At 41.7% G+C, this 27,501-nt stretch overlaps 1 protein-coding gene across 5 annotated transcripts in view; it reads right to left on the bottom strand.

Moving 5' to 3' along the window:
• The window catches only part of TFB1M (transcription factor B1, mitochondrial), a 54,671-nt gene extending 35,524 nt beyond the window's left edge, over positions 1–19,147 (bottom strand). Inside the window, exons 1-5 of one of the 5 annotated variants that reach the window (XM_054022231.1) lie at positions 18,153–18,413; positions 17,319–17,451; positions 16,565–16,722; positions 13,553–13,704; positions 8,040–8,148 (exon numbers count right to left, since the gene is read on the bottom strand). In XM_054022231.1, the coding sequence (XP_053878206.1) occupies positions 8,040–8,148; positions 13,553–13,704; positions 16,565–16,679 (376 nt within the window). In that variant the 5' untranslated portion in view covers positions 16,680–16,722; positions 17,319–17,451; positions 18,153–18,413. Of the gene's footprint in view, positions 1–8,039; positions 8,149–12,573; positions 12,705–13,552; positions 13,705–16,564; positions 16,723–17,318; positions 17,752–18,152; positions 18,414–18,529 lie in introns of those variants that run through there. The other 4 variants (XM_054022232.1, XM_054022233.1, XM_054022230.1 and 1 more) reach the window with 4 other exon arrangements.
• Between the last annotated feature and the right edge of the window lie 8,354 nt (positions 19,148–27,501).

Here is a 27,501-nt window from a genome sequence, read left to right as displayed (position 1 = left end):
CATTATATTAAGGTAGAGGTGTATATATAGAGGTGTGTGTGTGTGCGCGCACACACACACACACACAGCTTTAACAAGGCCTATTTTACAAAACTGAAAACAATTATGAGCCAAATGAGCAGGGTCCTGGCCAAAAAGAGTGTATGCTTCCCAGGATCGCATTAACAGAGGAATATTGAATAGGAGAGGTTATTTTACTTCTGTATTCGGCACTGGTGTAAGCGCTGCTGGAATACTGTGTCTAGTTCTGGTAACCACTATTCAAGGACGTGGATAAATTGGAGAGGGTTCAGCGCAGGAAAATGATTAAAGGATTAGAAAACATGCCTTACAGTGACAGATGTAAGGAGCTCAATCTAGGGAGCTTAACAAAGAGAAGGTTCAAGAGCACCTTGATTACAATCTAAGTACCTTCAATCTAGCAGAGACAGATATAACACAAACCAATGGCTGTAAGTTGAAGCTAGACAAATTCAGATGAGAAATAAATGTAATGGTGAGAGTAATTAACCATTGGAACAATTTACCAAGGATCTAGGCGGAGTCTCCATTACTAACAATTTTTAAATCAAGACTGGATATTTTTCTAAAAGATACGCTCTAGGAATTATTTTGGGGAAATTCTATGGCCTGTTCTATAGAGGAGGTCAGACTAGATGATCCCAATTGTCCCTTCCAACCTTAGAAACTACAAAGCTACAATCTAATGCATCTTGACAGAATTTGCACAAAAACAGCTTTACCCTTATCTTCTTTTCATATGCAATAAACAATTCTGGGGACTTTCTAACATCCATCCTGAGTATGAGGTTTAGGAAAGTTCGGAAAAATTATATATTGGTTTACATGAAAATCTGATGCCACCTTTGATAAAAAGGTCTGTATAGAGAATTACTTTATCTTTATGAAAAAAACAGTAAATGGCAGATCAACAATTAACATACAATTCACTTATACATCTGAAATGACAGCTGTCAAAAACAGTTTTAATAGATAGAATAATGTATAGTTTCCCGAAGGTTCAAAGGGAGGTTTCATCAATTTTGAAAGCACTATGTTCAAATCCCAAGATGGTCTAGGATTTTTTTTATTGAAAGATATTAATTATGAAGACTTTTTAAGAACCTCTTAACTACTTTAAGAGTAAAACTAATGTGCTATCCACAGATACATGGTATGCTGATATGGCTGAGAAGTGAACCTTCACTTAAGATAGGACAAATATTTAATATATAATTGAATTCTGTACATAATCTATACCATACATAGAAACACACACAAAAATCTTTTCCATTTATTACTATAACATGAGACTCTTTCCTTGAATTTAACGAAAAAGACTTTTCTAACAGTTGGAGAGTCTTATTCCACATGCCATTAAATGGAGACTAAAAATCCTGGTGACAGACAATCCCTTGTTGTAGCTTCATCAAGTCTGGTACTAATGGTAGAGATTTGATTAACCCTCCAGAGAGGTGAATTAAATCTGTTTTCTGGCCCATGCGGATGGTATTCAAATTACCCTAGCTTTGTCTTGATTCATTTAATCAATTTTTGAATACGGGGAAATGGGGGAAATGTATATGAGGCCTTAACCTCAAATTATCAGAGACGCATCGATATTGAGCTCCTATCTTTCCTTGCTCTAGAGCAAGCCTTCTGACACTTCCTGTTGTTGCTGGATACAAAAAGTTTACAGGATTGCCCCACAATCTGAAGAGTTGTGTTACCACTTTGTCTTTCACAGACATTGGTGCATGGGAGAGGTGAGCTACAAAAAGGTATTTTGTTCCCCCAATACATAAATTGCCATTGGGTGAACATCTATACATCAGTCTCAAAAATGTGTTGCCTCTATGCACACTGGCAGAGAAATGAGCCCTATCTTGTTTGTTTAGAGCAGGGGTTCTCAAAAAGGGGGTTGGGACCCCTCAGGGGGTCACGAGCTGTCACCTCCACCCCAAACCCTACTTTGCATCCAGTATTTATAATGGTGTTAAATAAAAAGGGGGGGGGGGAAGATTGCACTCAGAGGCTTGCTGTGTGAAAGGGGTCACCAGTACAAAAGTTTGAGAACTACTGGTTTAGAGAATATAATACTGTCATATTGTCTGTCCCCACCTGAACTACCATGGGTCTGACTTGAGGTAGAAATTAATTTAGAACCAATTTAATAGCTCTCACTTCTAAGATATTGATATGTAGATTATTTTCCCTTGACTAGTGACCTCTCACTAACAGATTGCTGTTGTTTTTTAAATGGCCCCCATCCCAATGGCATAGTGAGATGGAATAATATACCCTTAATTACATTTAGAGCACATCTCCACCACATCATTGTTTTTAACACCTTCTGTGGAATTACCAATTTGTGATGCATATTTTGTCTAACCTTGGACCGTCATTTCTTGCTAACCAGTGTTGCAGGCCTCTCATCCATCTTATGGTGTCACTAATGTAGCTGATGTTAAGAGATCTAGTAACCCCGGGGGGAGAGAAGGAAAGAGAGCAACAACTGTTTTGGGAACCGCAGAAGAAAATGTATAGATAATTTTATTTGTATAGACCTTTTTTCTAGGATAAAGTCTTTTGCTACAGCTGAGTCCCATATGGCTGCTATGAAAGGGATTCTTTCAGTTGGATTCAGGAATAATTTTCCTGAATTTATGCACAATTCCAGATTGGCAAAAAGTAAATATCTGGTTTATGTGTAACAGGATTTCTTCCCTCAATAATGTTTTTATTAATCAGTCATCCTGGTAAGGATATACATAAATCCCATTTCTTTAGATATGGTCTCCCTACAGACAGGCATTTTGTAAACACAATTCACCTCATACAAATACTGTAGTGCAATCTCTATCATGAAAGTGCAACCCACAAATGTAGAATTATGTACCAAAAAAAACTGCATTCAAAAATAAAACCATGTAAAACTTTGGAGCCTACAAGTCCAATCAGTTCTACTTCTTGTTCCAGCCAATCGCTAAGAAAACAAGTTTGTTTACATTTACAGGAGATAATGCTGCCAACGTTTTAATTACAATGTCACCTGAAAGTGAGAACAGGCATTTGCATGACACTATTATAGCTGGCATTGCTATAACATGAAATATATGGCAGAATGGGTAAAACAGAGCAGGAGACATACAATTCTCCCCCAAGGAGTTCAGTCACAGATTTAATTAGCGCATTATTTTTTTAACATGCCTCATCAGTATGGAAGCATGTCCTCTGGAATGGTGGTTGAAGCATGAAGAGGCATATGAATCTTTAGCTCATCTGGCACGTAAATATCTTGCAATACCAGCTATAACAGTGCCATGAGAAGGCCTGTTCTCACTTTCAGGTGACATTGTAATTACGACATGGGCAGCATTATCTCCTGCAAATGTAAACCAATTTGTTTCTCTGAGCGATTGGCTGAACAAGAAGGAGGACTTAGTGGACTCCTAGGCTCTAAAGGTTTACATTGTTTTGTTTTTGAATGCACTTATGTAACCAAAAAACCCTACATTTGTAAGTTGCACTTTCATGATAAAGAGATTGCACTACAGTACTTGTATGAGGTGAATTGAAAAATACTATTTCTTTTGTTTTTTTACAGTGCAAATATTTGTAATAAAAATATAAAGTGAGCACTGTACACTTTGTATTGTGTTGTAATTGAAATCAATATATTTGAAAGTGTAGAAAGCATCCAAAAATATTTAAACAGGCTAGATCCTCGGGCTCAACGGGTAGTGATCAACAGCTCAATATCTAGTTGACAGCCGGTATCAAGCGGAGTGCTCCAGGGGTCGGTCCTGGGGCTAGTTTTGTTCACATCTTCATTAATGATCTGGATGATAGGATGGATTGCACCCTCAGCAAGTTTGTGTATGACACTAAGCTAGGGGGAGAGGTAGATACACTGGAGGGTAGGGATAGGGTCCAGAATGACCTAGACAAATTGGATGATTGGACCAAAAAAAACTGATGAGGTTCAACAACCACAAGTGCAGAGTCCTGCACTTAGGATGGCAGAATTCCATGCACTGCTATAGGCTGGGGACCAACTGCTAAGTCGGAAAAGGACCTGAGGATTACAGTGGACGAGAAGCTGGATATGAGTCAGTGTGCCCTTGTTGCCAAGGCTAACGGCATAACAGCTGCATTAGTAGGAGCACTGCCAGCAGATCGAGGCAAGTGATTATTCCCTTCTATTCGACACTGTTGAGGCCACGTCTGAAGTATTGCATCCAGTTTTGGGCCCCCCACTACAGAAAGGATGTGGGCAAATTGGAGAGAGTCCAGCGGCGGGCAATGAAAATTATTAGGGGGCTGGGACACATGACTTATGAGGAGAGGCTGAGGGAACTGGGCTTATTTAGCCTGCAGAAGAGAAGAGTGAGGGGGGATTTGATAGCAGCCTTCAATTACCTAAAGGGGGATTCCAAAGAGGATGGAACTAGACTGTTCTCAGTGGTGGCAGATGACAGAACAAGGATCAATGGTCTCAAGTTGCAGTGGGGGAGGTCTAGGTTATGTATTAGGAAAAACTATTTTACTAGGAGGGTGGTGAAGCACTGGAATGGATTACCTAGGGCGGTGGTGGAATGTCCATCATTAGAGGTTTTTAAGGCCTGGCTTGACAAAGCTCTGGCTGGGATGATTTAGTTGAGGTTGGTCCTGCTTTCAGCAGGGGGTTGGACTAGATGACTTCCTGAAGTCTCTTCCAACCCTAATCTTCTATGATGCTATGAAATAAATGGTATTCTATTATTGTTTAACAGTGTGATTAATCGAGCGATTAATCACGATTAATTTTTTTTAATCGCTGACAGCCCTATTAGAAATATCTTTGTCCATACATATACAAAGCCAATGAATGAGGTTGCATATAATACTCTGTTCCTATTCTCTGATCCGATGGCATTCTTCTAGGATGAATAAAGGAGGGTGGAGAAAAAAAATCCATTCTGGAAACCCAGAAGTCTTAGGAGGTGGGAGTAGTGAAAAAAACCTTCACTTCAAACTTTCTCTCCCAGGAAAGTACTTAACTGAATCCGTTCCAACAGAATGTTCGGTGCCTGCTCAACTGAGACACGTGTTAATTGCCGATGGAGCTGGAGACTGTTCCAACTGATGAACCTGTGCTGTAACTATTATTCACTGCAGTGCCATGCTGGGACTAGTTACTGGAACCTTATTTTGCCCCTACATCAACAGTTTCTTAGCTCTTACCTTTGGAACAAGCTCATTATAGATTAGCTCTCGACACCACAAGAGAGTTTTCCTCTTCACATCCTTCCCACTTCTGGATTCTTTAGCACTGGGTGCCAAGGTGGAGGTTTTATCCTTCTTCCCTCCAGACTCACTCAGAACTGATGCTGGTCCCTGAGACTTATTTGAACCTTGTACTTGCTCAGTTCAGGATGGTTTTTGTTGACAGCACTTCTTGTAATAAAAATCACCCAAAGTCGGTTCTGTCTCTCCTTTTTTGCCCATGCTGTAAAAATTGAGCAAATCAAGCTTTTTGAAGGCGAGTGTCCCTCACCCAAATATGCGAGGCATCTGGCATGCACGCTTGACACCAGAAACACTGTCGGACATGACATACATCTTTTAAAACCGGTATTTTTATTCTTTGCTCTGCCATCTCCATACTGAAGACTTACAATTAACTTAATCTAATAGTAAACTATCAACCATCCAACAAACTACTAATTATAACTATAAAATTAACAACTAGCTAATAAGCTACAGACCCAGAAACCCTCATCCGTTCAGCTGTTGGAGTTGGAAGGAACTGAGGCAGCCGGAACTTTTATACTCTCACTCTGGAATAGTTGATGCTCACTGAGAGGTGGAATTAAGGAAGCGTGTGAATGCTCCAGTAACTACTAGCTAGAATTCCACCATTCAACCTGCCCCAAATAACGCATCCACACGAGCGTGAATATCCAAAGAGCACTAGAAGAATACGCCAGTTTCCTAAGTGCTGAAGGACTTATCCCTGGATTTCATTTCTATGGCTGAGTCCAAAGGTTCAAAACCTGAAGGGCCCCGTACAAACCTTATAAAGCTGCAGTAACAGGCATCAGAAATCTGCAGAGAGAATCTGAACCTCCACCCATGCTACAGAGCTCCCCTGCAGTAACAGGATCTTCCAGCAAACAGAAGAAAGTGAAGCCTTGATATTGTATAGGTACATAAAAAACAAAAAACAAAAACAAACAAAAAAAAACCAACAAAAAAAACACCACACATATGCAGCAAGTCTCAGAGCCCAGGTCTAAAGACTTGGGCTTGCAGGGCTGATGCTACTGTACTAAAGATAGTCATGCCAATATCCCCACTCAGGTTCTGAAACAGGGAGAGGGGGAAAAAGTTTCAGACCCTAAGCTCCTGCCCAAGCGGGAACAACTACACAGCTATGTTTAACGCTGTAGTACATGAGCCCTGTGAGCCAGAGGCTCTGAAACTCATTGGGTTTTGTTTTTGCAGTGTAGATATACCCTAAACATGTCAATATGTAATAGACTTATTTAAAAAAAAATTAAACCATTTTTATACAAATGCAAACAAAAAATTGGATTTAATTCACATTTCATATATAATATAATTCTCTAGTTTGATTCACAAACAGAAAATGGCACTTGTTGAATTCTGTCAGTGATTTACATTTCATTTTCACAGAGCAATAACAAAGAAAGTAATTAAAATAAGAAAGGTGTATCTATATCTAAACTAATCAGGCATAGAATAGGATTCTTAAATGCATCAGTTCTAGAAAGTTACATTTTAAAAATTCAACTCCATCCTCTCATACACATTTGCGCATACCCACGTTTTATTAAATTCCCTACAACATGGGAAGATGCAATACAGCAGGGGATTTTCCAGATAAAGTTAACGGAATATGTTTCCTTTGCATCTCAAATTAGAAAAAAAAAATTTTTAATGTTCTTCTGGCATCCACCAGATGCTATGTCTATCTCTGACTAAGAAATCATGTTTTGGAAAAGAAGACTAAACTTACCTATAAGTTTATCTAGTAGTGTCATATGGTCTTAGGAGAAAAGGTGAAATCCAGTCATAAGAAAACCCCAAGATTTGATAAAAAGCTGTGAGTAGACCTTATACTTTCCCAGTATGCATGGCTGAAGGGTCATCAATAAGAAAAAACAAACAATCTTTCAATATACTTCAAGTACCACAGAAGTCTCCAAGTTTCAAAGAGGATTCTACAAGAACCCTCAGTGGGGTGACAGAGTTTAATAAATGGTGGCTTATCATGCAAAATCAGCAGGATAGGGGAATAAAAGAATATGTGCACTATGTGTTTTACTTCTGTGCTCCTCAGAAACTGTTTTTTCACAATGACAACATCCTGAGGCTAGTACTTGCAAAGGTACCAATCATTTTAAATTATACTAATTCAGCATCTTTGCCTTAGGGCTTGTTTACACTTTAAAGGCTCAGCTGCCCCAACCTAGTGCTTCAGTAAAGACGCTACGTACGCCAACAGGAGAGCTTCTCCTGTCAGCGTAGGTACTCCACCTCCCCAATAGGAGTAGCTATGTTCAGGGGAGAAGCCCTACCATTGACACAGTGCTGTCTACAACAGAAGTTAGGTTGGTGTAACTGCGTTGCTATGGGGTTTGGATTTGCCACTTCCCTAAGCAACAGTTATACTGACATAAGTTGCTAGTGTATACCAACTCTCAGACAAAGTACGAAATAGGTGATTCTCATTTTTTCCCCCCCACCCTCTTTTTTTTTTTTTTTGGGGGGGGGGGGGGGGAGATTAAACTCTCTAATCTTACCTTTCAGGAGAAATCACTTTGAAGGGTTAACTATTAAACAGCTAAAATGTAAATTAGGGTGACGATAGTCAACTGCTATCCACCAAAAGGGATCAAAACCCATGTGTGTAGATGAAGTGAGAAGAAATGGAAATCATGACAAATAACTTCAGGTACCTCGTCAAACAAATTAATTTTCATAGTAACTGTTCAGAGGAAACAACAAATATACTGAAAGCAGATACTAACCATCTTCCCACTTCTTTTGAAGGTGTTTTGGAAAAGCTCTCTCCATCTTATATGTCAAAATGTCCCCATGAACAATGTGCACTTTTCCCGGAGCTGCTTCAGACAGCATCTATTTGTTGCAAGTTGGCAAGTAAGCAGAATTAGTCTATTTAGCACCAATAAAATCTGGTAAACTTTTAAACATACTGAGCCATACTCATCCTTGGCTTCAGTGGAATTACACTAGGCATGAATCTGGCCCTATATTTTTATCCTCATATACATGTAGTAGTAAAACAGAATAATTATCTTTTAGGTCTGGGCACATTATAAATAAAAGATGAATAAAATGCACATTTCCATGCAAAAGTTATACACACAAAAACCCAATACAAACAACAGGTCTGATCCTATACACCTACTATTCACTACTTATGAGAGTAAAGGGTTACAAGATTGAGAGTTTAGATCGAATATAAATAATTAAAGACTTAAGTATTTTGAAGCCTGGAATGAATGCGGATTATTAAAATATATTGGAGAAAATTCTCAAATGTCAATACAACTTATTATTTGTGCTTAAAACATGCAAACTCTCATATAAGGCTTGATTCTGCAAAATGCTGAGCACTCTGGCCTGATCAAGCAAAACACATTATTAGTCCCACTCAAACCAATGGCACTATTCACACACTTAAAGATAAGTACATGCTTAAGTGTTGTGCAGGATCAGGCTAAAGGATTTAACACCTTGCAGGATCAAGTTTATAATGTAAATTTATATAGCCATGAAAGAAGTTGTGGTGTACTGAAACAAACTAGTTAATAAGAGAATGTTTATAGACAAATAAATGTATTTTGAAATTTTCAGTGCTCTGCTCCCTTTCTTTTTATTATTAGGATGGAGTAGATCAAAATGCACTAGGGAATTGTAAGTGTGCACTAACAGAGTCCACATGAACAGCTAGTGAGCAGCACGCTACTGCACTGTAGATTTACATCTCAGCTTGGCGTGCACTAACCATTCATCTAGACAAGCCCTTACGGGGGGGGGTTGTTTTGTTTTCTAAGTAATTAGATTTTCCCTCGTGGGCCATCTACTGCTGCTTGACCTTGCATTGATTCATACTGCTTCATTTAAGCCATTAGTGTATTTGAAATTATGTCTTCACTGTAGGATCAAATAGGCAGAGAAATAGTCTTAGAGACAGCAAACCATAATACTAAATCACAAACACTGGTAGTAACCACACACAGTAAGGCTAGGTCTATACTACCCGCCTAAATCGGCGGGTAGAAATCGACCTCTCGGGGATCGATTTATCGCGTCCCGTTGGGACGCGACAATCGATCCCTGAATCGACGCTCTTACTCCACCAGCGGAGGTGGGAGTAAGCGCCGTCGACAGGAAGCCGCGGAGGTCGATTTTTCCGCGGTCCTCACAGCGGGGTAAGTCGGCTGCGATACGTCGAATTCAGCTACGCTATTCACGTAGCTGAATTTGCGTATCTTAAATCGACTCCCCCCTGTAGTGTAGATGTAGCCTAAGAAACATGTGAAAGATACACTGACGTGTTTTAATCTGATAGTTGCAATGTTTTCCCCCCGTTTAAATAAAAGTGCCCCTATTGAATATATTTATGGAGCAAATCATTTTTTATATTTAGCAAGTATCTGGGGAAGTTTTTTTTTTATTTTTATTATTTTTAAAGCAGATTAGGAAAAAACAGATGGACAATGAAAAAGCAATTTTGGTTTGTGTGTGAAAATTCAAACCTATGTTATAAACAGTTAAATGTTTTGAGTTTAATCAGTGAAAAAAGGGAACTGATTTTTGTGGTAGCTTAGATTTATTGCTCATCAACTCATTTCAGCATCATCATTTGCATGTTCAATTTTAATCATGCTGCTTCACTCAGGAATTTGGAAAGGATGAAAAAAGTTTTAAAAGTTCACCTCTATACTGCTTAATGGAAAACCAACTTTCTGAGTCAAAGGAAACTGCTGCTTTCCAAGAATGTTCATGGACATACAGAATTCAAGTAGAGATTTAAATTCCATGCAGGGGGTACTGAAATGGAGTTTAACTCTTAAAAAAAAAAAAGTCCCTATCTCTTTTAAATGCAATTAGTTTCAACTTGAGAGAAAAAAAAAAAATCTAACTTGAAACAAGTCCAGAATTTTAATACAAACCAATTTAAGAGTAGATGTCATCACTGCAGCAGTAGTTTAGCTATCTGCCTTGATTTGCTAATTTTTTACTGTGAAGGGTGCCATCCAAGGATGCAAGATAATGTAATAAGCTCAATGGAGTAAGTAAATAGTACCAAACGAAGTAGACAGATGTCTATACAAATGATAGGCTGTGATCATACGTGAAATTGTTTTTTAATGGTAGGTTTCGCTGTCAAGAAGGGTCTTTAGTTTTTTTAAATGACTATAGTTTGCATAATTTAAAAATTCATTAGCATATTAGAGACAGAAGATAAAAACCTTAGACTGGTTTTTCTTTTTGTCAGCAGTAAAAGTATTAAAAGTAAATAGGAATAAGTAATAAATTAGAAAAAATAAAATGTGTTTTTTCAGATGTAACTTCATGTCTTAATAGAGAATTATTATCTATTGCCCTTTAACTTTCACTACACTAGTAAATTCCACTGCATTTTATGAAATCTGATGGCATAAAAATGCAACAGAACATTACTAATTTGAACTAATGACTGGGAGACCCATTGTGAATTAATGCATTTTACGGCAAATCCTGCATCCATCAAGGGTTCGCTGGCAGCCGAACTAATGAGGTTCCACGAGCTTCTAGGCACAAAGTACTGAGGAAAGATAGGGCTAGAGGCTTTGTCACTGCAGTTCCTCTTGCCCTCTCCACCTTGCATCTGAGGGGGTATAAAGGACACTGATGGATTCTTCCCCCAGTAGGCTGAATTCACCACCATTGAAGAGTTCTGCAGTCATTCCATCGCTCAGCCTGAGGGGAAAATCCTACCTCTGCCCCTTTTATAAATCTGCCTAGCCAGGTCATCAGGTTGTATGCCAGCATGACGCTATGACCCTTTGAGAATGAAATTTAGAGAATTTTACAGGAATCCCCTGACCAAATATATGCACAATAATTCACCAAGGGCTGGCATATAAGGTCTCTACCAAAAGCCAGTAGCCCACTGATCATCAATCATTGTGAAGTTTATGTACAAATAATATTTAAGAAAGTATGTATCTATACTGGAAATTGTGTTCTTAAAGCCTTGACGTTAAAGGCAGATTACCCGGTGACCTGTCTTGGACAGGTTCTGTTCAGGCAGGGCATAGGAGACGCTTATCTCTATATCTGGTCACTGTGTATTGTGTGCCTCACAATGTAAGTCTAGTTGCATACTAAGCCACCAACTAATCAAAACCGCCAAATTGACTAGAGATCATCAAATCTACAAGAAGGAACACACTGCAGGAGGATATCCAGCTTATGACTAAGATGAAAGGATTCATCCAGTCTATCAAAAGAGGAGAGAAGTTGACAAAATGACCTGATTCATGAAAAAGGGATCACAGCCTGCCTGAAAAACGCTGGAGAACAATATTGCAAGACATGAAAGTGGCTAGTTAAATAAGTCTAGGTTCTAGAATGCAAGTTATGATTTTACTTTATATGCAGTTATTTATTTCCAATACTTCTACTTGCTATCACTTAAATCTCTATACTTTGTTAAATCAACATACTTGTTTTCACTATAAACTTTTCTAAATGCTGTTTATTAAGTGGAGGAGTAATCTGAGGTGTAACTCATAAGCTGGGATGTATTTTTCCCTTTGAGAGCAGTGGATCTGGGAATACAGCGAATGTTCAGTGGAACAACTGCTGGACGCTGAAGAGGGACGTTCAAAGGGCTTGAGGATTGAAGCATGCCTACCGCTAACCTGCAGCGGGACAGCAGAGCTCGAGGTGGCAGAGGTGGCATGCTTCTATTGCCTGTAGCCCAGGGAGTTGACCCCCAGCAGGCAAAGACCAGGCTTCCTCATGGTAAGGGTAGGTGGTAGTGAGGTGCCTCACAACCCTGGGTACTCCTGGGAAGTGTGTCAGCCACAGACCCCTACTTCAATATTATGAAGCAAACATCTCGGGAAAGCCTGAAAAGAACTTAGTAAAAATGCAGAATGTTTTAAATGTCACTGGGTTTCACACATGATAAAAGATTCTTCTAAATAACAGTCCCCAATTGTTATTTTAATATCTGGCATTTTCTGCTGTTCAAATCCCAGGCCCTTTATGTACAGCTATTCTAGATTGAACAGAGAACTTCCAGTGAAAAAACTAGAGAAAACAGAGGTTATGACCCACATCAAAGAGACTCATTCTGTAATTTATCATCATCATCTTATCTGGAAAATAAAACTCAAAACCAAATTTAATACTAATGGATGCAAGATACTGTTTGTTTATTCACACCCACTCTTACTCAACACCTCCAGTATACAGAATAGCCTGTCATAGGCATATGAACTTCTGCTGTGAGGGGGTTGCTACCGAAAAACGGTGACTCACTCAGAGTTGTATATTTGTCCAAGATACTTTGTTGGAGGATCCTAGAAGTGGTGCTTCTATTTAGAGGAATCTGCTTCAGCAGTAGTTTTTGAAAGCCAAACAAAAATATTCCGGCTAATTCAAGCAATTATCTGATAAGACATGCACAAAGAATTAATTACATCATATCCTTTCTTACTTGGTTCAAATAATGGTGATTTATAAGTCAATTATGAGATTCAACTTTATTAACTGGTGGATAATGTTTACATTCAATAATCCTAATGGACGCAGTTATAACAACTGTATCAGGATGATACTAACTACAACAGTTTTTGCAAAGACAGCATGGGTCTGCAACTGTTTCAACTGTATTTTCCACTCCATGCATCTGATGAAGTGGGTTATAGCCCACAAAAGCTTATGCCCAAATAAATTTGTTAGTCTGTAAGGTGCCACAAGGACTCCTTGTTGTTTTTGCTGATACAGACTAACATGGCTACCCCTCTGAAACCTGTTTCATCTGAGTAGGGCTGCAGCATTATTATCCTTTGTTTGAGCTGAAGAAATGATTTTCACAAAAAGAGATTAGAAGTACAAAAATGTCGTCATATCAATCTGGTGAAAAAGATCTGATCAGATAAATGGTGTTTGAGATGGAATATAAACTATTTTAAAATCTCAAAACCTTAAAAGGATTTATATATAAATTAGTATTAAGCAGTATTCTTCCAATTAATGGGTAATGCATCCAATCAAACATAATAAAATAGATTAATGTACTCCATTCTGCCAACATAGATTAAACTAAACAACCTATCTCTAGAAAAGAAGCAGAGAACACTGCAATATTTCTGATACAAGTTGTTTTAGAGCTAGGAGTACTTTTTCAATTGTTCAGATTAAAATAGGAAATCCATTTTTTAAAAAAGTAATTTAACTTCTTAAATGTTTAAACATATATTAATTATACAAAAACAATTTATTTCCCATTCGATACCTGCAGTCCTGGAATAAATCGAATATCTTTTTCAACTAACAGGAGTTGAGCAACATCACCACTGAGAATGGATCTTGTAATTCCTCCTGGCCCAGGGCCCACCTCACAGACATGGGCATCTTTCAGCTTGCCAGCCTGTCTCACTATCTTATCTGTAAGTCACAAAGCACATACAAAGCTTTTATTTTGCAAGGCACTGAGCTCACCAATATCAGTGTAGTTTGTATTTCTACAGTAAACAATGAGTTTATCACAGAAGAGACAAACAATGGCACCTCCTGGTTAAATGAGGGGAGTACTGTAGTTTTATGGAGCCTGCTAGACAACACAGAATTCAGTTTCATTTCTAGATTACCAGAGAAACTCATTTAACCAAAAAGAGCTTGCACTGTCAGGTGCTTAATGTATTTTGTTAATTACAGATTAAAATTAACAAAATTAATTAAAAAATTTAAATTAAAAAAAAAGAGATAGAAAAATAAATTCTCTCCTTACAAATAGGACATTCAATTCTCTTTCTGGCAGGTAACCTCTGTGGCATCTCTGTAGAGTCTGCCCATTTAAAGGGAAATTCCAGTACACTGAGGCAGTTCCAAAGAAATATAAAATGAACAAGGCTAAAGAGGAGCAGCCTGGGGATTACGGTATCTAGGAAGCAGAACTATTTGAGACAAGAGATTGGGGAAGCCTGGAACAAGAAGCAGGAAAGATTAGGGCAAAACAGAGCAGAGTTGGTTGTGGACAGCTAAAGGTTAAAGGACTGGGAAGAAGGGAAATCTGTACAAATGGAGGTGGAGAAAACCAGGGTCAGACATTAGGAGAACAGAGGGAGTGGTTTAACAACAGAAGAGGCTGAGCGAGACCCAGACATGAATAGCCAATAGGTTGACAGGGCACCTGGCAGGTAGCAGACCATGGTTCAAGTCCCTGCTCCACATCAGGCAGTGTGAGGATTTGAACCTGGTTCTCCCATATCCTAGATGTGTATTCAGCCTCTATGCTATTGGATACAAGGGGACCACAGGCACCACAACCACCTTCTCTGTTTTATGCAAGGCCTGACCTACCAGATGTATCTTTTACAGGCAAAGTAGGCAGGGGATGCCTATCTTGTGAATCCTGCTGGGTCTCAGGTGTGAATTAGGCACAAAGCTGCTCGGTGGTATGAGGACTGAGGTGGCTGTGTGCATGGTAGGGTTGCCAACCTTCCCAGACTGGCTGGGAGTCTACTAGAATTGGCCTCAATCTCCCGGTGACTATTAAAAGCAATCCGGGAGATTTTAATAGGCCAAAAGTCCGACTGGCAGCACAGTGGGCCTAAGACAGGCTCCCTACCTGCCCTGGCTCCGTGCGGCTCCTGAAAGTTGTCGGCATGTCTGGCTCCGAAGCGCAGGCACAGCCAGGGGGTCTCTGCACACTGCCCCCAAACGCCGAATCCACTGCTCACATTGGCCAGGAACTGCAGCCAATGAGAGTGGTGGGTGCAGTGCCTGCATGCAGGGGCAGCACAAGGAGCCACCTGGCCGCCCCTGAGCCCATGCCGGCCGCTTATGGGAGCTGCCAGAGGTAAGCGCCGTCATTCCGGAGCTCGCACCCCTCAGCTCCTCCCACACCCCAACCCAGCCCTGAGCTTCTTCCTCACCCAAACTCCTTCCCGGAGCCCACATCCCCTCATGCACCCTAATCCCCTGCCCTGAGCCCCCTCTTACACCCCAAACCTCATCTGTGGCCCCACCCCAGAGCCCCCACCCCCTCCAGCACCCCAACCCCCTGACCCAGCCCAGATCCCCTCCCACACTCTGAACCCCTCATTTCTGGACCCAGCCGGAGCCCTCACTCCATCCTGCACCTCAACCCCCTGCCCCAGCCTGGTGAAAGCAAGTGGGGGTGGGGGGGAGAGTGAGTGACGGAGAGAGGGGGCCTTGGAGAGGGAGCTGGGGAGGGGTGTGGTCTCAGGGAAGGGGCAGGGCAAGGGTGTTTGGATTTGTGTGATCAGAAAGTTGGCAACCTAGTGCATGCCCACCAGCAGAAATTTAGATGCCCAGGGGACGTTACCAGTGGAGTCTTAGGTACCTAGGCAATTTAAGCACCTATAAAGTTAGGTGACAGCTGAGCTAGGGTTTTGAGGATTTAAATTTTGGACTTAGGTGCCCAACTGCCATTTTCAGTGCTTAAGTCCCCTCTTGCAAATCTCACCTTTAAGGCTTGTCCACATATGCAGTTCTTAATTGACTCCACATGTTCTTGTTTCTCATAACTATTTTTATTGCGCCCTACCTTAATCTGAGTTAACTTTCAAGTGGAGAAAAGCCCTTGGGGATTTCACAGCCACACTGTGCAACTATTGCACAGTAGAACCATCTCTAGGTCAGCAGAGAAGGAGCGAATCAGCAGCATAGGTGATATGAACTGTGGCTGAAATGAAGCTGGAGAAATAAATCTGACCAGCAGAATAGAATAAGCTCAGAAAAACCAGGACACTCCCAGTAAACTAGTGCATATGGCCTTTCTAGTCAAAGTACATGCTAGGATAATAAACAAACAAATGCAGTACTTCATACCCTGCACAAATATGATCTTCAGAGTATCTCATTTTTGAGGCAAACATAGAAGCTATCTAATTTCCTCCTACCATTCCCTAATATTCTCTGGTAACCTCCGAGGGGGAATTGGTATTTTTTAAATAGGCACTGGACACAGCTCCATAATTAAGATGGAGTTGAATTTTGCATTTAAATAAGAAAAATCCATTTTCTGTTCTGTATAAATACAGTGTAAACCCTTCCCCCCCCCCCATACAGCATTTAATCTGCATACAAAATTAAATTTCTGAGCATTTACAGGTAAATGTATTGAGTTAAAATATTTTTTTTAAATGTATCATTGTTGTTGTTGTTAGGAAGACAAGAGTCCCCATGCAAATAAATGTAGATAGAACTTAAATTTTGGAGAAAATGAATAGGCAGTTTATGATTAAAAATTTTAAAAGATGCAAGATAAAAAATGCTCTACCTGTCAATCTCAAATCCAGGAGAAAATTCTGGGATAGCTGCTTTTGTGCTCGGAGATCAAACAGTTTAATAATCTCTCTAACAGTTGGCAGAGGTGGTAGACGGAAAGCAGCCATCTTTCCTGAAGCAGCTATTGGCCAAAACTGTTAACTCTTGCTCCTAAAAAAACAGGGAAAGAAGCAACTAGGATTAATCAAGTGTACAGTAGGGCAGAATTAAATATGTAAGAAACAGAATGGAATGAAGTAAAACTCAAAATATTTACTTATTCTGATTTTATCAAATGAACCTATTGCTTTAGAAGCATATATTAAAAATACACTAGACTTATAACCTAAGGTCTTAATCTTGCAAACAGATGAATGTGCTTAATTTTAAGCACATGAGCAGTTTCATTTACTTTAATCTACTCACACCTTTAAAATTAGGTATTGTGTGCAGGAGGCAGTACTAGAATCATATATATATTGGGCTGGCCAGACAACAGATGTAAAATGAACCCCCCATACCTCCAAAAATAGTTATTTAACAGTCCTGTATTTTGATGATTAATGCCAGCCTTTTTTAAACTAAAAAGTAGTGGTTTTACATTGAAGGGGAAAGTCAGTATAAATGTACAAAAGTTATAATTATTTAATTACATTAATTTCCCCAAGAAAAACTATTTCCTCTTTTCCCTGAAACATCAAGTTTGGTGATAAAAGAGACAAAGGAGGAAGAAAGCCTAAGTGCCATTTTCCACAATGTTGCCACACCTTTTGATCCTTCTAACTCTGATCCTCTGGATGATGGAGAAAAGGGCCTAGGTGCCACAGACATTACCAAAACGTTCCCCCTTTTCAGACCCATTCCCCTAGCTCAAGGGTTACTTCATCCTGATCTGAGAAGCTTTGGAGACAAGAGGTCCCATTATGCAATGGTCCATTTGGATGCAAATAGCTTTCTATTTAGAGCAAGGCAGATCCTATAGCTCAGCGATTCTCAAACTGTGGGTCAGAATCCCAAAGTGGGTTGTGAGTTCATTTTAATGGGATCCCCAAGGCTGGCATTAGAATCATTAGGGTCCTGGACAGAAAGCTGAAGCCAGAGGGCTTCGTCCCCACAGGCCTTGGGCTCAGGCACTATGCTTAGAGGCTCTGGGTTTCTGCCCTGGTACCCAGCGAGTCTAATGCCAGCCTTGCAAAACCCAATCCCCACCACGGGGGGGGGGGGGGGGGGGGGGGGGCAGGCTGAAGTCCAAGCCCGAGCAACTTAGCTTTGTGGGGCCACCTGTAGCATGGGGTCGTGCAGTAATTTTGCTGTCAGAAACCTATCGCACTGCAACAAAGTTTGAGAACCACTTCAAGCTTAATGAGAGCTGTAGCCACCATAGGTCACTGCTCCCGACGTATAGAGGACGGCCCTGATCTGCACCAGCGTGTGCAGCTTTTAATAATACAGTACTTGGCACTTCCAGGAGCTCAACCACTGACAAACCCCATTTTCCAAGTAGCCCAGCGCTGCCAACTACTTGCTCTCTACTTGCTCTCTGGCCTGGGAACTTCTAAAAGGGGCGAGTGAAACCAGCCGCAAGGCCCCACGGGTCTCACCCCGCTTCGCTCTGCGGAGGGCTCTGCTCGCCCCCCCCGCCCCCAAGAGTCACACACCGGGCCGCGCCCTGGCGGCCCTGCCCCGCGTGTCCCGCTGAACAGGGGCCGGGCGGGGCGATTCCCGGGCTGCGCCCCCGCGGGCGGGGCTGCCGGACCCCGCCTTCCCCCGCGCGTTTTGTTTCACGACAATTCTCCCGCCCCCGACAGCCCCTGTCGGGTGCTTAGCGGCGGGAGGGGCGCAACCAAGGCGCCGTGAGCCAGGGAAGGTCTGATCGCCCCCTGGCCCCGCCTCTTCCACGTCACATCGTAGAGCCGCACATGCGCAAAGCCCAAAGCGGGAGGGGGACATGTGCGGAAGCTGCCCACGCGTAACTTACCGGTACAGGCCGTTGTTGTGTGGCGGCTCGGAACAACACGCGCGCGAGAGTCAGACGACTGCTGGCTAGTTTTTTTTAAGTGTAACTTTATTAGCGCGTTAACCAATAACAACAGCCACGCGGCGCAGTGACCCGGATATGGAGGAAAGCTAACCGGAAACAGAATTTCGGCACCCAATCAGGCAATCGATGGTGTGTGGGGGGGGGTCTCCCCACAGCGCATGCGCTTCGCCGCCCACCTCAACGTTACACTCCGCCTTCCCGGGTCTGGATAGGGTCTCACATGCGTCATCTCCCTACAGAGAGGAAGGGTGGTCTTAGAGCGCATGCGCACTATTGGCGCCCAACATTCTCTTCCCCCCCCACATGTTGCGTACGCTTCCTACTCGCAGGCCGATTCAGGAGCATGGGCCTCACAGTGCGCAGGCGCAGTAGTACGCTAAGCTGTCCTGCTAGCGCCGCCGGGTAGTTCTGGCTCTGCGCGCGGCGGCTCCGCTGGGCGTTGGGTTCTGCTGCCGGTTACGGGTTCAGCCCGTGCTTTCCTTGCGCCGCCACGTGATTAACGTGAAATCCGCTGTCCCGAGCCCTGCTGCCAAACCTGCCTCCTCCTGCTTCTGCTTGCACGTGAGGCCCCCTGCCGCCCTGAAGTTGGAGCCACACGCAAGGGGCTGGTTCCTGCACAGAGCCTCACTAGGGTTGCCACCTTACTAATGGCTGGTAACTGGACCTCTGAGGTTCCGCCCCCTGGTCTGCCTCTTCCCTCAAGGGTCTGCCATTTGCGCTGCCTCTTCCCTCGAGCCCCCCCCCCCCCTCTCAGGGCATTCCCCTGCTCTATCTGCCCCCCACCACCACCATCCAAAACCCAGACATCTGGGCTTGTCAAATGGCACTGTGACTCACACGCTGAAACCCAGACTGTCTAGGTAAAAAACGGATGGGTGGCAATCCTGAGCCTCACTAGGCAGCAGGGTCCAGCCATGTAGAGCCAATAAGATAACTGTGCATAAAACTGTAAGAAGTTACGGGTGCAAAACACAAGGGGCCAGACCAACAATAGGACAAAGGCATTGCTATGCCTAGTGTTTAGGTGTTCTGTCACTCAGTGGAGTCCTCAGCCCCACGTTTGGTGCTCGGGCTCCCTATACAATCTACAACAAGAATTGAGCACCTACAAATGGAATCACTAGAAAGCCTGCAAATTGAGGGGAACAGTTTCAAAAGGAGAGATTGAAAGTGACCTAGTTCAGAAAATATCATAGCTCAGTGGTTTGGGCAATCACCTGGAATATGAGAGATCCTGCTACACATCAAGCAGAGTGGGGATTTGAAATCAGGTCTCCCACATTCCAGGTGAGTAACCTAACTCCTGGCTACTGGTATTCACACATTCCCATGCATTCACCCTAAAATTCCTAGTCTGGTCCCCTGATAGACTTGTGGGCTTTGGTGTGCTCTCGAAACACCTACTGGACTGGGCCACCTGTGCAAGATGGGAATGTCTAATTTGAGCATCGTGCTGGGGCTTAGGCATGAGATACGGTATCAAGCAGCATGGTGGCATCATGTGTTGTGCATGCTTACTTGCAGGAACTTAGACACCCAGGGAATTCGGGCACTTAGAGGTAGGCAGCAGCTGAGTGGGGGTTTTGAAGATCTCAGTGATGCCTAAATGTTGGACACCTAAAGTGGCAACTAGGTATCTAAATCCCTTTGTGGGTCTAGCTCAAAGTTTTTAACAACATTGATTTGTTAACATTACAGCCCTGAAGCATGTTTCAGTCTTGAAAGCAGTATTTTCCAGAAAATTATGAGCATATAAAACAAGGCTATAAGAAAAATCGTTCTACAGCCTTCGCTAGAGCTTTCCTTACTATGGACAGAATAAATATAACATCAGTTATCCAAGACTCTCAAAGCCCAAAGATAATTTATCCCAAGAAAGCCTCTCAGTTGGTTTAGTGTTATCCCCATTTACAGTGGTGAAATGGAAGCACATAGACATTGACGTCTCAATTTTCAGAAGACTCTGCAATGAATGGTAGTTGTAGTATAAGATCCAGCCGTAAATGACTTGCTTAAAGAGGTACTCCAAGTCTGGAGTAGAACTAAAAATACAAAGATATCCTGACTTCCAGTCTTTTTAGAATCTTTTTTAAAACTTGAGTTAACTAATTTCTAAGTTTGTGGTTTGCCCAATTCTACACACCTAGGACTTGATTTTCAGCAGTACTCACCATCTGCAGTTCCCCTTAATTTCCACTGGAGTTGAGAGTGCTGAGTACCTCTGAGAATCATGCCTTAGAGGTCTTGAGTTGGAGACAATTAGGTTTAACTCCTCAAAGGATCCCATGGCAGTTAGGCTCCTAAATACCTTTGAGGATCTTGGCCTTCATGTATTTAATTTCCTCTGACTACAGTGGGAGTTTCAGGCATTCAGCAGCTTGCAGTATCAGCTGCTTAGTGACATTCCACCTATGAATGACAAAATAAATCAAGCAATTTATATGTCATAAGTAAGTATTTGAATTACAGGACATACTGTAGCTAAAAATATATGTACAGTACACTTCTTTCAACATTTTCCAGTACTGATTGTAAGAAGCCCCTGCTGATATCAGAAGTGATTGTGCCTGGCAGAGAAGAATGTTCCTTTCTCTGTGGTACTGTAGAACTAATAATGGGTTTTAAGTATCTACTTATGATTTTACTTTTTTATTTCTTTGCTTGCTGATTGCTTTGACAGGGTAAGTGAATTGTAATAAGCTGTTTTCTGGAAGTGGAATATTTAATAAAAAGCAAAGGGGAAGCCCTGGAGAAGTGAAGTGCCTATTGGTAGTTGCAGGTGGAAAAGTAAAGTTCATAGAAGGATGTGTTTTTTTTATTAATGTCAAGCTTACATTTAATGTAACCTATCTGTTTCCAGTAAGTAACCTTCAATCAGGGGAAATCATTGAGGGGGGCTCTTGGTAGCATTCACTGAAAAATGCCTCTAGCATCAATAGGGTGACCAGACAGCAAATGTGAAAAATCGGGACAGATGGTGGGAGGGTAATAGGAGCCCATATAAGAAAAAGACCCAAAAATCGGGACTGTCCCTATAAAATCGGGACATCTGGTCACCCTAAGCATCAACAACAAATTCCCAATACTACAATAACAAATCAGTAGATTTCAGTAACGTGTTAAAGTCCCTGTATAAGGAATAAGGCTCTGATTGAAGTCAATGGGATTTGTCCTGGCTCAAACCCATGTACTTTGTATTTAAAAAAAAAAAACACAACAGATATGCATCAGTTATGTAAAAGGTCATAGAATCAGCAGAGGTATTCACAGCCACTGATGGAAATAGCATATTTAAAGGAAAATGTAAACATACACTAATCTAAACTTTTTTACTGTCCATATCTAATTGGACTGACTAAGTCATTAAAAATATTTCAAATGCAATAAGATTAATTAACAATCAAATGGTAAACCAACATCCTGACAGCTTCGTAAGGTAAATTAAGACTAAAGATATTCATATCCTTCTGAAGAACATGGAAAAATCAGACCATTTCACAGTTGTTTTAAGGTAATGTATATATATATATACATATATATATATATATATAAACACACTACTTTTGGTTGATTTAACAGTTGGTGAAAACTTCTAAATTAACTGAAAGTATTTTAAAATGTTAGGCTACTTTCCCCCTCTTTAGGTTACACTGCTCTACAGCCAAAATGCTTCTGAAATAAATGTAGTCAAACTTTACTAATTCTGGGTCACTGAGAATGAAAATGATGCTTAAAATTGGCTCTAGTTTTCAAGATATGCTATTGGGTCAGTATATACGACCCTTGACTTGGGAATGGCGGAGGATAAGTGAGTTATAAAGGGAAGGGATCTCAATTTAAACCAGAAATGACTAAAATACATCTTTGACTGGATCTATGAATAAATCTATGACTGGGTTTGGACAGTACTTGCTATTTAGGCAAAACAATGAATGATGCAATCTGAAGCTGGTATTGCGTCATACATGATATGAATTGCATCATGTTATTCCTAGAAGTCATGGATGATGCAATCATAACGAAGCTTACATCACTCTGCTGAACAAATTGCCCTATATCAGCTCTAGAAATCATACAGTGTCGTGCTCTATTTGTCAGTGTTTGATTTTGCAAAAGGACACATTTCTGTTTAGCCAAAGCCTCGTACTTGTGTGAACAGTGCAGATAACTTCTGCTATGTTTGTGGTGAAGTGACTTTTGCATCACAAAAGCGCACTATAACCACTATGGTTAAGAAAGCCTATCACCTTTATTTTGGCTGCAAAATTGGAGATCAGGACAAGAGGTGGGCCCTACACATATGCTGCAACACTTGTGCAACAAATCTTCGCCAGTGGTTGAACAGGAAAAGGAAATCTATGCCTTTTGCAGTGCCAATGATTTGGAGAGAGCCAACAGATCATACCAGCAATTGTTATTTCTGCATGGTGCCTCCAGTTGGGAAAGGTGTGTCAAAAAAGAAAAAGTGGACTGTGCATTATCCAAACATTCCATCAGCTATACGCCCAGTACCCCACGGAGAAGGACTGCCGGTTCCTGATGCACCAGAATCATTCTCACTTGAGTCAGACGAGGAAGAGGAAGAGGATGAAACTTCTGGTCCTGAACCATCAATGTCACAGGACCCACATTTTCTCCCATCCTCCTCCTCTGAACCACACCTCATAACACAAGGTGAACTGAATGACCTTGTCAGGGATTTGGAACTATCCAAGAGTAAGGCAGAGCTGTTGGGCTCCAGACTACAGCAGTGGAATCTCCTGGCAGGTGATGTTAGGGTTTCCATGTTCCGTGACCGTCAAAAGGATCTTGTCCCATTCTTCTTCATGGAAGGTGATCTTGTAGCCTGCAACAACATCGATGGTGTGATGGCAGCCCTCAACATCGTTCACGATCCAGATGAGTGGAGACTGTTCATTGATTCATTGAAGACAAGTCTTAAAACTGTTTTACTGCATAATGGCAATGTTTTGCCATCAATTCCAGTTGGTCATGCAGTCCATATGAAGGAAACCTATGACAACATGAAACAACTTTTGAGGTGCATAAACTATGACCAACATCAGTGGCAGCTTTGTGGCGATTTGAAGGTTGTTGCTCTCTTGCTTGGTCTGCAGACTGGATACACAAAGTACTGCTGTTTTCTCTGCGAATGGGATAGTCGTGCAAGAGATTCCCACTACATCAAGAAAGATTGGCCACTCCGACTGTCATTGGAGCCTGGGAGGAAAAGTGTTCAGCATCCACCACTTGTTGAATCAAGGAAGATTTTGTTACCACCCTTACACATCAAGCTGGGTCTGATGAAGAAGTTTGTCAAGGCCATTGACAAAACACAAGCAGCTTTCAAGTACCTCCGTGGAAAATGTCCAAGGTTAAGTGAAGCTAAGATAAAGGAAGGTGTCTTTGTTGGTCCTCAGATTCGTGAACTTCTTGGAGATGATGCATTTGACCATGCACTGCGTGGCAAGGAAAAGACGGCATGGAAAGTCTTCCAGTTAGTGGCAATAAATTTTCTCGGAAACAACAAGGCAGACAACTACAGGTTGTTGGTGGAAAACCTCCTCAAGGCATACAAAAGCCTTGGTTGCAACATGTCTCTAAAGATATGTTTTTTGCACTCTCATCTAGATTTTTTTCCACCGAACTGCGGAGCAGTGAGTGACGAGCACGGCGAGCGATTTCACCAGGACATTGCAACAATGGAGAAACGCTATCAGGGCAAATGGAGCCCATCAATGCTTGCAGACTATTGCTGGACAGTGACAAGAGATGCTCCATTTAATGAATACAAGAGACAAGCCAAGAAGCGCCGAGTAGACACTGAATAGGACTAAACTATGTACATAATAGTTTTTTGCCTTTTGTTTCATAATAAATTTGATTTATATAACCCTTTTGCTGATTTTTAAAGTGTTCCATAAACAGGACAGGTGAAATATTATCATGTAAAGCAATCATAAACACATGAAAAGACCTAGGTTTACAATTTATGATTAAAACTCTACTATCTACACAATATACATAGACATAAAATGTAAAAACTTAAATATCTTAGAAACAGTAGCCAGTTGTTTTAATTTTCATATTTGAATTCAGCACATCAAAATACATAGTAAATAGCACATTTTATCTCTGAAGCAGACGACTTCTCAAAAATTGTAGACCAGTGTTATTCACACATAGGCTTAATCTAAACTAGAAGTTAGATCATCTCCTCTTTCTAATTAAGACCTTCTAATTAAGACCCCCGCTACAACCATCTAAGTTTTATCTAAAACTAGTAGCTAAACCTGTTGAAGGGGTGTGGTAGCTGGACCAACTAATTCACCATCCATGCAGTCTCCTTCACATAACCAATGAAATTGTTGCATGCAAATTAGCTATAGAGTAAGAGTGATGATTGGTTGAGTTACCTATCTAGGATTCTTTGCATGACATACTGTGGCAGTATACTGCACAGGTATTATTCATAAAGCTCTTTACCCCCACCTGTGCTTGCTCTACAGCACAAGAACCAAATACTTCTCAAGCAAGACAACCAAACTCCACCTCATAGGTATGCCGATTTACCATCTTCTCTTCTTTGCCTGTATAGTATTGATAATGTGCACTTCAGACCATTGTTTTAATTGATAATGTGCACCTCAGACTATTGTTTTAATTATAAAATTCATATATATATATATATATATATATATATTTCCAACACTAAATGTGCTTTTTTCTCACCGCACCAACCTCAAATGTTCACTTAGACTTTGTGATGGATGGTGTCTGCTGGTGGCATCGCCTAGTGGTTAGGCCCCTGGACCACCTCCACACCTAGTGTCGGTCTATCTTTTGTTGGGGGTGATTTGATCCTCTGGTCAGTTTACCACTTAGTCCTCTTTCTCCCAGGTGTGACAGGTTTCCTAGGAAGAAATGGGGTTCAGTTATTGACCCCCACAAGTGTCTGAGCCCAGCTGATGTTTCAAAAGGTCCTTTCATTCCTTGCCTCCAGTGGGGAGTCTAGAAGTTGAGGGTTCTTAATGAAGGGGGGTTGGTAGGGCAGCCTAGGCCATCCCACTCCACCAGGCTCCAGCTCAGGGCCCTGTAGGGATTACCAAATGTCCAGCACCCAGGAGAGCCTGACGTCTGCCTCTCTGGGCCACTTCCTACCGCCCTCTCTCTTGTCAAAGTCTTTGCACTCTGTTACAAATTAGTAAGAGCAAAAGTACCAGTTGAACCTTCAGTCCCTCTGGGCTCAGCAGGCAGGCCCTTCCTCTCCAGAAGATTCTTGTAGCACCTTTCCTCAGGAGTTCTCAAGGCAGGTCCTTCACCCTGCCTTGTCAGTCTCCTTCTGTGCTGTCTGGCTCCCTTTTAAGCTCTACCTCTATCTGAAGTATGCTTTGCAGGTGTGTCTGAGCGGGGTCGACTGGGCCCAGAGTTGCTCCTTAACCTCTTCAGTTCTTGTGCAGAGTTTATACACTCCATCCCAGGTCTTTTCTACAAACAAAAATTATACCACTATACTTAAAGCGTTACAAGTCCTCTAACGTGGATGCAGTTATAGCACTATAAAGGTGCTTTATACAAGTGTGGCTGTTCCTGCAGGGAAGAGGAATAAGCTGCACCAATATAAAACCACCTTTATACCACACCTTTATACCAGTATAACTGTGTCCACACTAGAGGTTGTATCTATTTAACTATTGTGGTAGAAAAATCAGCCCCTAGCTGAAATAATTATACCAGTACGCAATCGATGTGTAGACCAGGCCCAGAGCTCTGGCCCCAATGTTCATATGGCTCTGGATGAATTAACCTAAGGCTCAGTGGATGAGGGGAAGCAAAGAAATGGAGGGCAACAATGAGTTTCCTAATCTCCTGGGTCCCAGGCCCACACCCGAACTTACTGTATCATCCATCCTCTTGTCGTTGCCCCAGCTTGCTGTGTGACCTGGCAAATCATTTCCTCTCTTTGTGCTCCAGTTTCCCCTCTCAGTGGGTTATAGAGTGAATGGAAATAACACACATTTTTTAACAGTGAGGGTAATTAGGCTTTTTTTTTTAACCAGGTGTCATGGTGGGTTCTCTAGCACTGACAATTTTTAAATCAAGGCTCAATGCTTTTGTAGAAGATGTGCTGTAGTTCAAACAGCAATTATTTTGAAGAAGTTCTATGGCCTGTGTTAGGAGGTCAGACTAGATGATCACACTGGTCCCTTTGGGCCTTAGAATCTATTTAATAGTCACTGAAGGGTCTCTCCAATTGCAGACTTCACTAGGTTTACAGGAAGGCGTGAAACTCTTTGATGTCCCACCCATTCATTCTGCTCTTTCCTGCACTTTCCTTCCCCCGCAGTCACCTGAGGCATGCAGAAGCCGGGATCTCTTTCTAAGGACCTAAGGAAGTACACTTTAGCCCCAGGACTAACTTACTGAACATAAGAACATAAGAATGGCCCTACTAGGTCAGACCAAAGGTCCATCTAGCCCAGTATCCTGTCTTCCAACAGTGGCCAGTGACAGGTTCCCCAGAGGGAATGAACAGAACAGGTAATCATCAAGTGATCCATCCCCTGTCGCTCATTCCCAGCTTCTGGCAAGCAGACACTAGGGACACCATTCCTGCCCATCTTGGCTAATAGCCATTGATGGACCTATCCTCCATGAATTTATCTAGTTCTTTTTTGAACCCTGTTATGGTCTTGGCCTTCACAACATCCTCTGGCAAGGAGTTCCACAGGTTGACTGTGCATTGTGTGAAAAAATACTTCCTTTTATTTGTTTTAAACCTGCTGCCTATTAATTTCATTTGGTGACTCCTAGTTCTCGTGTTATGAGAAGTAGTAAACAATACTTCCTTATCTACTTTTGCCACACCAGTCATGATTTTATAGACCTGATATGATCTGACCTCATTG

This window comes from Malaclemys terrapin, chromosome 3 (assembly GCF_027887155.1).
Source record: "Malaclemys terrapin pileata isolate rMalTer1 chromosome 3, rMalTer1.hap1, whole genome shotgun sequence".
NCBI lineage: Eukaryota > Metazoa > Chordata > Testudines > Emydidae > Malaclemys > Malaclemys terrapin.
Note: the sequence above shows the minus strand (reverse complement) of the source record. Positions and strands in the feature narration are given on the sequence as shown.